The sequence below is a fragment of the Euprymna scolopes genome, chromosome 42, assembly GCF_053919585.1.
Source record: "Euprymna scolopes isolate OS-2025 chromosome 42, ASM5391958v1, whole genome shotgun sequence".
In the NCBI taxonomy this organism is placed as follows: domain Eukaryota; kingdom Metazoa; phylum Mollusca; class Cephalopoda; order Sepiida; family Sepiolidae; genus Euprymna; species Euprymna scolopes.
In genome coordinates, this window is record NC_136523.1 from 23,154,685 (window position 1) to 23,166,737 (window position 12,053).

The 12,053-nt window shown below is 31.9% G+C and overlaps 1 protein-coding gene across 6 annotated transcripts in view; it reads right to left on the bottom strand.

The window, feature by feature from the left end:
- Positions 1 to 4,265: 4,265 nt before the first annotated feature.
- LOC145266958 (pyruvate kinase PKM-like) overlaps positions 4,266 to 12,053 on the bottom strand; it is a 142,482-nt gene continuing 134,694 nt past the window's right edge. For all 6 annotated transcript variants that reach the window (XM_080122784.1, XM_080122786.1, XM_080122781.1 and 3 more), the window contains one exon: positions 4,266 to 4,687. In XM_080122784.1, the coding sequence (XP_079978910.1) occupies positions 4,443 to 4,687 (245 nt within the window). In that variant the 3' untranslated portion in view covers positions 4,266 to 4,442. The remainder of the gene's footprint in view (positions 4,688 to 12,053) is intronic.

The following is a 12,053-nucleotide window of genomic DNA, read 5'->3' on the forward strand; positions in this document are numbered from 1 at the left end:
TTTCAAACGTTAATTATTCAACATTTCCCGCATCGGCACGCATTACATTCGGTTTTCGGTATAAAAAAAGGCGAAACTCAACTCTAATTACAGGCCGAAAGCCAGTTGTCTTAACGTTTGTTCAATGTCGACTTTGTCATATCAGACTGTAGCTTTCATTTCGCTCCTCCTAATAAACAGGGAGCGGGTTTTTAAAAACAAACAAACCGATTTATTCACCTCATTCAAAACTGTCCCGCAAAAAATCGTAACTGCTGAATACCTATTGCTGTCACGTCAATCAAAAACGCGCACCTGTTTTTATTTTAACACTTTACTATTTTCCAACTGCGCGTTTTTTTTCACATACCCCGAAAAACACCCACGCAACGCCGCGTACCCCTCGCTAGTCTATAATATAAATCTCACGTGTCTGTTTAAATGTATGCTTGTATGTATGGATGTTGTATGTCTGCTTAAAACTTTCGACAGAGGCGACGGATTTTCACGACATCAGTATCATTTTGAAGCTCAACCCTTCGGACGACAAATATCAACAAATTTGTTAAAAACTTTAATTCCTTCACCCTCAACTGGGTACTTTTCTACACAGAGGAATCACTTTTTTTGCCGATATTTTCGAAAGTCATCGCCTCTTTTCGATTGTCCAGCCTTAATTTAAACCTATGTCACTTCCGGTTTGGCGATGAGCGCAACAGCACAAACGCGTCAAGTTTTTTTTTCACATTCTTTTCCTCCTTCGCGGACGGGTTTGAGCCTGCCTGCCTAATACTACTTTTTTTTTTTTTGTGCTGGCAATTTTCCCTTTTCTTTAATGCTCAACCAACACCCTTACACACACACACACACCTCCACTTTCTTTTCTGCCATCGCGTCACAGATTAGAGCTTGCCTGCCTACTACAAACACACAAGCTAATTGATAAAAAAAAAAAAAAAATAAGCAAAAAGCAATGCTCAAGGGCAGGTAACTCTACCCTTTCATGGAGTGTAAGAGCGACACGTCTGCTTTGTATATTATTTTAGGTTTAGGGCTTAACACATTCTTAACTTATATATAGGGTGGCCGACTTAAAAGTAGCACAGAAAATGTGGTAGAGAAGAGGAACATTTTTTTATTGTTTAAATTATCTGTAACATTTTTTTTATTGTTTAAATTATCTGTAGCATTTTTTTATTGTTTAAATTATCTGTAGCATTTTTTTTATTGCTTAAATTATCTGTAGCATTTTTTTTATTGCTTAAATTATCTGTAGCATTTTTTTTATTGCTTAAATTATCTGTAGCATTTTTTTTATTGCTTAAATTATCTGTAGCATTTTTTTATTGTTTAAATTATCTGTAGCATTTTTTTATTGTTTAAATTATCTGTAGCATTTTTTTTATTGTTTAAATTATCTGTAGCATTTTTTTATTGTTTAAATTATCTGTAGCATTTTTTTTATTGTTTAAATTATCTGTAGCATTTTTTTATTGTTTAAATTATCTGTAGCATTTTTTTATTGTTTAAATTATCTGTAGCATTTTTTTTATTGTTTAAATTATCTGTAGCATTTTTTTATTGTTTAAATTATCTGTAGCATTTTTTTTATTGTTTAAATTATCTGTAGCATTTTTTTTATTGTTTAAATTATCTGTAGTGCTATTTTTATTGTTTAAATTATCTGTAGTGTTATTTTTATTGTTTAAATTATCTGTAGTGTTATTTTTATTGTTTAAATTATCTGTAGTGTTATAAAAGATGCTGGAAGTGCTCCCCCTTGACATCTCTGCATCTACTTTTAAGTGGGCCGTTTAATCTGAAAAAAAAAAAAATGATTAGAGAAAGATTAGGGAGATCGGGCTACTTTTAAGTGGGCAACCCTGTACTAACTCTAAATGATATCATATGCATTTATAGTATCGTTTGCTAATTCAATTGAGTTATTTAGAATTAAACTAACATGTTACGGATGACAGCCCTGCAATGGGAGAAATATTTAACTAAGAGAAGAGAAACTACCAAAGAAATCAGTTTGGGTCTTTGAAAAAATACTGTTTTCTTCAACACAAGGATCTATGATTATATTAACCAATTCGGATACGATATATCATGGAGAGTAAACTTTTTTTATGTCCATAGATAAATTCAAGTAGGTGGCTAGGTGACTAAAATATAGGTATGTGCAAAATGAATCACCCATACTCAAAATGTTTATACATTTTGAGCACTCTCTTTATTTGAAGATTCACCAAAAATCAGGAAATCAACCAATTTTAATGAAATTTTGGGTTTGTATTACTGTACACATAGATTCGAAAAAGTTGTCAAAAAACAAATATATAACAAATAAATGTTATCAAAGGCAAGATAAGTTACTTTTCTACCAAACTGGATATAATTTTAGTGTTTTTATTCAATGTAACATGCTTATTCAGCTCGAAAAGCATACAGCGTTTACCGATGTAATAGAAAATTCAAAATGGCGCCCGACTCTCTTTAACATGGTAAGTTCGGGGAAGGGTGTTATAAATAATAAACTAGACAAAATACTGTTAGAAATTCGCTCAATATATGCTACCGTGACATAAGTTGACATATACTCGGTGGTTTTTTTAATAGTATTTTGTCTAGTTTATTATTTATAACACCTTTTCCCAAACTTACTGTGTTAAAGAGAGAGTCGGGCGCCATTTTGAATTTTCGAATACATCAGTAAACACTGCATGTTTTTCGAGCTGAATAAACATGTTACATTGAATGAAAACACAAAAAATATATCCAGTTTGGTAGAAAAGTAACTTATCTTGCTTTTGATAACATTTATTTGTTATATATTTGTTTTTTGACAACTTTTTCGAATCTATGTGTACAGTAATACAAATCCGAAATTTTGAGGATTTATCAAATCCTACTAATGAACCCATTATTTTTATTTGAATCTTAGTGGAAATGTATTATTTTGTTTAAACAAAAAACATCTTTACTAAAGTTATAATTTTCAGTGGTAAAAAAAAAAAAAAAATGAATGAATTTATTTATTTTTTTTTTTTATGAAAATAAAGCATCCTAAATTGTAACAATTACAAAAAAAAAAAAATTTTTTCAGGAACATTACGAAAAAAAAGTCCCTAAAGTCTTATTAATAAATTCGATATATAACTTGAAGAAAAATTAATTTCTCGAACTAACGATATTACCATTAAATTTAAGCATTGTTTATTTAATATTTTCACACAAAAAAAATTATAATTGCAAAAATTATTTCTACTTTTTTTTGCATTTTTAACGTAATTTTTATATGTAAGATTCAAATATTTTCATTGCATGGATGCTCGCATAATCATCAACAAAATAATTTTCATATAAAATTAAAAAATTTAAAAACAGGAACACATAAAAATAATTAAATTAAAAAGTGGTGAAAATTATACAAACATTCACTATAGGTATATATGGATGCACGGTTCTGAAAAAAAAGAGAAAAAAAAGAAAGAAAACCAGTCGGTTTTGTTCCTCTCTCACTCTTCCTCCAACCATCTGACATCATTTTCAGATACACCTGTAAAAGTTTTTATATGCTTCCATATTTTTTTTTTTAATTTGCCGCCATATTTTATTTCGCATTAATAAATAACCCTCGTTGCTACAGCTGGCACAGTTTTGGCAAAAGTTAAGAATTAATAAAATAAATGCACTTAACTTAATTTACTTGGAAATAATTCCATAAAATTTATATTTATCTTGCCAGAAAAATTTAAGCACAATCTTTGTCATAATGAATATTTTACATAAATGTAAGTTTGTTTTTTTTTAGATTTTCAATAAGATTTTTCCTTATATTTTTCATTTTCACACACTTTTTTTCTTTGAGAGATTAACTTTAGGCCATAACCTTTCAAACACAATCGAAAAGTAATCGAAAATTTAAAAAAAAAATTATGATTAGCCGGCGTTCAAAACCATGTCTCCTATTGAGTCAGCCATTAAATTGCATATATATTTCATCAGGGTGGACCCGAAGCTGATATTTGTGTTTGGCTGGGTTTTTGATTTGGTTGGGCTCGAAATTCTGATAACATATCCGATGGAGGATTATCATTATCACTTCTCAAAATCAAACACAGTTTACCTGCGTTTCTGAATTTTTTTAGATGAGGATTGATTATTCATATTATTTGGATTCTTCAGACTACTGTTCTCATCTTGAGTGGCATTTTTATAACATTTTGGTTGAAAATCAGGTAGGAAAAGGGGAAAGGTCCTGGAAAAGAAGTTAAATGATATAAAAAAAGAAAAAAATGATTTTATTTTTCAGATAAGCATTAAAGTGAGAGCGATAAATCCTTCTTCTAAATTTTGTCTTTTCTTTTAAAAACAGAAAAGAGCCATTCCTCCAAAATATTGTCTTTATTAATTCAAAATCTCAAAAATGTTGTCTCTTTTGTTTCGTTAAAAGCTGTTTATTTTCCGCTGTCAATCACATTCCTGTTGAGTGGTTTCAACGATGTTATAGGAGCCAGAGTGGCAACACACATATCGGGGACCTGAACTATGCGCATGCAATTCGTAATCTCGGGACTCGGCTGGACCCCGCTCATTATAACAACGGTGTCGTTTTGTTTGAACATCCTTTCCTTCACCCCGTACGCCATACAACAGTAGATCCGGTGATCCACATCGACTGAGTAGTCTGGTGGGGCCGGAGCTAAAAAATTAAAAAGAAGAAAACAGAAAAAATAAAAAAGGAAAAAATGAAGATGAAAAATAAAAAGAAAAAAGAAAAGGAAAAAAATTTTTAAATTATTTTTGGAATATTTGAAAAAAAAAAAAAAAAAAATTTACAAGGGACGTTCCAAAAGTAATGCCTCCTATTTTTCTATTCCGCCTGAATGGATCAGAGAAAATTGCAAATTATTTTGGTAACTGAACTTATGCATTCATGACTTGGAAATTTCATCTCTCTATTGCAGATATTGACAACGTGAGACTAAGAAAGCAACCCCCTGATATATATGTGCAGCTGAAGCAGAGATGCATCATTGAAATCCTGGCAAAAGTGCATTAAGAATGATGGTGACTATGTAGAAAAATAAGTTCTGGAGCACGAAAGGTCACTCGTTTTAAATGATATTACTCCCGCCTTCATAGCTCTTCAATGTTTTGGGTTAAAAAAGAAGCTGCTTTACTTTTGGAATAACCCTCGTAAATAAAAAATTCCGACACCAAACTTATTGAAACACTAGTTTATCTACAGGCAAGCTTTTTTTCTTTTATTTTTGTGGCATCAAAGAATATGGAACTGCGGAAATCTTCATAAAGTTAAGATAAAAAGAATTGAATATATATATATATATATATATATATATACATATAAAAAGTGTAGTGATGAAATTTATATTGAAATTTAAAAAAAAAAATAATTTGCAAAAAGTTTCAAAACTTATACAGGTCATTAGGAAAATATATTTTCTTGAAATTATTTGTTATATATATATATATATATATATATGTGAGAAAGAAAATTAAAACTGTAAGTTGAAACTTACAATCAAAATTCATTGTTCGACTGAATACTCCAAAAAACAATTTACAAATCCTTATTCCGTGGAGTTTCAAAGAATGCTATTCTTGCTATTCTTCTAAGCAGAGGACAGAGAAATCAGCAAATTATATTTGTAGCAATGCTAGAATGTCCTAGTTACGGTATTAAGTGAAACCGCAATTTATTATAGTCATAAATTGCCAAGAAAAATGAGTAAAAATGTTGGAAAGTAAAAACTAAAAACAAATCGTGTGTAATATTTCAGTTTGCATGAAGATTCTCTTAAGGTAATCCGATTTTGATTGTAAATTTCAACTTACAGTTTTAATTTTCTTTCTCTTATAATAAGCTCTACTCTCTATTGCGTGTTGAGCTTTTTTATGCGGTTGGAAATAAATTATCTATATATAAATACTGGTATTGATATTAGATTGAAGTTTGCCATTGCGTATATCAGGTAAACACTACATCCTTTTGTTTTCATTACTATATATATATATATATATATATATATATATACACATACATACTTTACTTTTCACCAGACTATTCATTCACGTGAAATCACCTTTTTCTTAACCCTATTCCCTATGCTTCACTTTTTGTTATCAAGTAAGATCTTTGACTTACTTGCAGTTTCATCAAATACTTTCGCATGCAAAATCCAATCCCGCATTTTGCTAATTCCTACCCTTTGATGAGAAGGAAAATATTTCTTCAAAACTCTGCGGATTAAGGACTATCCACTTATTTAGTGTTTCCTTTTCAAATTAAATATGTTTTTAACTCTTTTTCAAAGTGTTTTTTAACATGTTTTATAAACTATTTTCTCTCATATATATATATATATATATATATATGGATTAAAGGAAAAAAAACTTTAAAATTTTGTATTCCTTTCGGAATAATAACTTTCTCATAAATTGCTAAGTTAATGAATTTAACTCCAAATCTTTGATACGAAGTGCCTTCAATAAGTTTCCAGGCTTTTTTTCGTATGCGTATCTTAATTAGTAATATACACATATAAACTCTAGTCTTCTTCAAAGTAATCTCCTCCAGCTGCAATGCACTTGTGCCGTTCTAACAACTTCTGGAATGCTCCTTACAAGTCCTCTTGTGTAAGTGTATCAATGACCCTTGTTACAGCCTCTTTCATCTCAATTGTCTCAATGACAGCCTCTAAAGTTTTCCTTGAGCTTAGGGAATAACCAAAAGTCACTGAGAGCAATGTCTAGACTATAGGGAGGGTGATCTTCTCAGCACCCTTGAGACAAACTTCATGCAAATCTTCCACGTCTTCAGTTCCTCACGAATAATTGTGTGTACAGTTCCCACACTGACATCAAACTGTGCACTTATTGTCTCTATAGACACAGTGAAATTCTTTATGTTTCGAACAATATTTTATTGCATATCGTTCTTTTAAAATGTCCTCATGTCCACATTGTATTTTTTGAAATTCACCAGCTGTGATAATCAAGCTTTAGTAGGGTGTATTCCAATTCCTGCTGTAGCTGTTCATTTGAACCTGAAATCTAAAAAAATGGTCAGTCATCTCATAAGATGTACAGCAATAACCTACTGAATTTTCAAGAGTCTACGACAATTTTAAATGATTGTACAAAAAAAAAATGTCTGGAAACTTATTGAAGGCACTATTTTAAAATTTTCTCTTCAGTACTTTTCTTTTAATGATTTGGAATTCATTCCATTTGCGCTTTTTTCCAAGGAACTCTGCCTTTTGGAGTATTTGGACCATTTGGAATTTACCCATTGGATTGAAATTTTAAATTCGACCGTTTTGGATTTTACCATTTTTGGATTTTTACCCTTCACCGGACTGTCCATTCATGTGAAATCTTTTTATTATTTTTCTTTTGCCTCCTGTTCCCCTTACCTCAACCCTTTTTTTTAACCAAGTAAGATCTGTGACTTACTTGTAGTTTCATTAAATACTTTTATATGCAAAATCCGATCCTGCATTTTGCTAATTCCTGCCCTCTGATGAGAAGGAGAGTATTTCTTCGAAACTCCGCGGATTAAGGACTATCCACTTATCTTGTGTTTCCTTTTTTAAAATTAAATATGTTTTTAACTCTTTTTCAAGATGTCTTTTAACATGTTTTATTAATCATTTGTTCATATATATATGTCATCCAAATACAGTACTGGTTCGCTGTTTCACAGCTCATCAGTGCGGCTAGACAGGCAACTGCTTCAAGCCAGGATCGAAACCTGACCGCCCAAATGTCAGTCAAGGCTTCTCACCATCACTATACAGCTGCTGCTGTAAGGGTAATTAATTTAACGATGTTTTGACATCGTCCAAATGCCTCCGCCGCTCAATTTGTTTACAAAGTGCGTCACTTAATACGCTAATGGCAGTTTGTATATCACTTCCCAATATGCTCAACCCAAGATAGGGAGCATTATATATATATAGTTTATACCCGCCCTGAGTTGATAAAAAATGGCATTCATTTCATTGATTTGATGAATATTGTAACTGACAGTTATTTTCAGAGTAAAAATAAATATTTATTCTTTAAAAAAATAAAGAAAAGAAAAAAGAAATCAACTCTTGCACACTGGATCGGCATTTAAAACCTCGATCTTCATCAACACCTGAAGGGATGCGAGTCATTACCATTAGCATAGTACGTAGAAGGAAAAAAAATAATAATTATCTGGATTTTCCTGAAGAAATTTCTTTTATGGATCAAAAATTTGAATTTAATTTTAATAAATAAATTAAAATAAAACTGTCCTTGTTTGGTCATTTAACTGTGAAATTTTGATTGAATACATTAATATGCTAATTCGCTTCGACCGTTATCATCCTAAATATCCCTTAAAATAAAAATGGAATATTCTAAAATCCCCAATAAACAATTGTTCCAAATGGATAAGTTATCAACAATAAGTGCCTGGTGGGTGCAGATCACAATACAAATAAGTTATTTATTGCCAGCTTGTTTTAATAAATAAATATAAAAAAACTTTTTAATCTGCACTTGTTTGGTCATTTAACAGCAAAATTGTGATTGAATTCTAATATCTCACAGTGCTTAAAAACAAACAAACAAAAAACTGGATTTTTCTATTATTTAAAAAAAAAAAAAAAAAAAAAAAAAAGGAGATATTCATTTTTATTTTTAAGAATAAATAGCTAACAATGATAATTATTTTTATGAAAGAAAAGAAAGTCATTTTTTTTTAATAAAATTGACCCCTGAGAGACATTTATTTGAAAAAGTATATTAGCAGTAATTGATCCAGTTTGATATAGAAAGCTTGGCATGTAAAAAGAAAAAAAAAATCTCAGTTTTCCTTTTGTGGATCGAAAATTCAAATTTAATTTCAATAAATATAAAAATTATATACAAAAAAAAAGTCTGCACTTCTTTGAATATTTAACTGTTAAAATCTGAATTTCAATATCACAGAACTTAAAAACAAATACAGTGGATTTTTCTATTATTAAAAAAAAAAAGATATATTTGTTATTATTTTTAAGAATGATTATTTTTACAGAAAAAAGTCATTATTAAATAAAACTGACCTTGAGAGACATTTTATTTGAAAAGGTATATAATAAACAGTAATTGATGCAGTTTGAGAAGAAAAGCGTCATGAAATTCCATGAGATCTTGATAGTTAAACGTTAATAATCCGGAAAGATCCAAGAAAAAAAGAAAAGCAGTGAAATTAGGAAAAGAAGGTTAGCTATCCACCACGGACGGAAATGATATCCAAAGCAGGGAGAAGGATTAGTACTGACCGAATGAAAGTCTCGTGAGAGAAGATGGTCACGACAAATCAAGAGGTGGTTAATAAGAATGATAATAACTCACCCGCACGCAAACAGTGATGCTGACTGATGGGAGTATCGAGCTCCCTCCGCATACAAGAATGAGGATCACTTGGAAGGGAAGGAATCCCCACTTATCAAGGCCTGGAAGCCACTCGAGGATAAGGGGTTAATGAGTGTACAGTAGTTAATAGAACAATATCGTAGTAATCGTTAGTAGCGGAAATTCGGTAAATTGGATTACTTATCTGAGCTCCAATTTATGCCCCCCACACCACCCTCACCAAACTTTTACAAAAAAAAACAAAAAAAAAACACTCGTCTAGTTGAAACCACTTTCAATAATTTCCCCCCATTCTTTATCTATGCCTAAACCTAAGCCTAAATTCCATGAACAAAGCTTCTTTCTTAGAACTGCACACCTGTGGAACTCTCTTCTGTTTCCCTGCTTTGCAGCTGACCACAATATGGTCGTCTTCAAGTCCAATGTAAACAAGTTGTTGATGAGCCGTCTCCTTAATTAATCGAATTTGCCAAATTTCCACTACTAACGATTACTACAATATTGTCCCATTGACTACTGTACTCTCATCAACCCTTATCCTCGAGAGGCCTTTGGCTCTTGATAAGTGGTGACACCTTTGTAAAAAAAAAAAAAAAAAAAAAAAGAAAAAGGGTTGATGACAATTTCAACAACAGGGTCCTTTTTTTTGTTACCCATTCTGACAGCAACAAAACAGAATATTGCTTACCTTCAACATTCTATATATTGTTTTTTGTTTTTATTTTATTAAACCTTTCAAATTAAAAAAAAAAAAAAAAAAAAAAAAAAACAGTAGAAGTTTAGTTGCCAACCAAAATTTTTTTTATTTTGGGTAATCTATTTTCTCCAATTGGATTTCAGATGCTAATGCAGTGTATGAACCCGAAGTCTTGTCAATGTCTGCTTGGGCTCGACTGGCACCTGATGTTAGATATTTGCACGGAAACACCGAAGGTGTGCTAATTGACGATTATTACATTTATTCAAGCCAAAATGTTTGGTCAGCTAAAATATGTTTTTGAATAATCAAAATATTTAGAATAAATATATAGCGTATAGAGATTGAAGGAGAGAGAGTTGTGGAGCTGACCTGTCAAATAGTATATATTCTCATTCCACTTATACCAAATGTTATTTTATTTGAATATTATATCTATATATCGTTGACCAGGCTTGGATTTTTGTTACCCTAAATAGGGGGGCTAGTGGGTACTACACCTTGCCCAAGGGTAACCCAGCACTGCAATGACTAAGGAGTAGTGACATTCTCCCTAAAACCCTGGAGCTCCCACACCAGGACCTCGTTGCCGGATGCAGTTTTACGTCATACCCAGGATGGCGGATGAGGAAGGAATCCCAACGGCTTACGCAGCGGATGAACCAGCACCAACACGGTCAACAAGGGTGATGTACAACTCGACTTGGATCTGCCTCAGCCATCGGATGCGGCTGATTGCATTTGTGCAGACTGTCCTGGCCTCTGTACTTTTGCTTTCAGCGGAGAGGGTGCTAACAGTACTGGGCAAGCTGCTTATTCCTACTTTGCCTAGGCTGGGAGAGAGGTGAAGGTCCTGTGGCGATGGAGTGAGGGCGTACCGGCAGGTTTGATTGGACTGGAAGCCGCGGCGTGATCTCTGCACTCAGGCGATTGGAGTATGATGGTCATGCTCATGCTGGCGCCACTACATGGATTTCCTGCCATCAGATGTCACATCTGCGGCCGGGGTTTACGAGCTACGATTGGACTCACATCGCACCTTCGACACGGACACTAACCGACTTCCGAGTCATCATCGAAATCGACGGACTGCCCGAGAGAGAGAGATATCTATATATAATTCAGTTTTATTACTATTTTCATTAAATTTATTGTTGCATAAATTATAATTCCTTATTGTCATTTAATTATTTTTCATTCAATTTAAATTTAAAATTTCCTTTCGTAAGATTTTATCGTAATTTGTTTAAATATAGTCAGAAAGATTGATAATTCACAGGAGTTGTTTCCCTTTATAAAAACGTAGTGTGTGTGTGTATATATATATAAATAAAGATATATAGCAAAAATGATAATTAATAAAAACCTGAAGAAAGTGCTCAATACTATTGCAGAGCAAATATATATTTTTTTTTTACTCCTACCCAGTCGAGCACTATATCCTAAAAACTTGGATTATTACCATTATTAAGTAGATAAAACGGTAATAAAAAATATATATATATATTGCAGATTGACCAGGCAACGCAGAAATGGAACTAGTTGATGAGTATTATGATTATTCAAGCCAAAAAGTTTTATCAGCTAAAATCTGTTTTAGAATAATCAAAACATTTAAAATAAATATTTACGTTAATTTAAGAATGTAACTTAAAAATGTTATGATAATTTAGTTGACAACTTTGAAATACTGACATGTAAAAATATAGTAACGTATACTGATGACGTCATTTTAAAGGGGAGACGGTCTTTTTGAGATACGTGAAAATTAGTTGAGGCAGTCAGAGTCGAGAGAGGGACAGAGATGGTCTTCAGATTGTGACGGCTCCAAGTGGAGGAAGTTAGTAAGAATCAGTGTTGCGATTTTCCAAAAGGAGGAAAAACACTTTGGAATAAAAAGTTGCCAAAAATAAAACCAGAGGCTCTGTCATTTCTTTGGAAGAATTTCCATTGC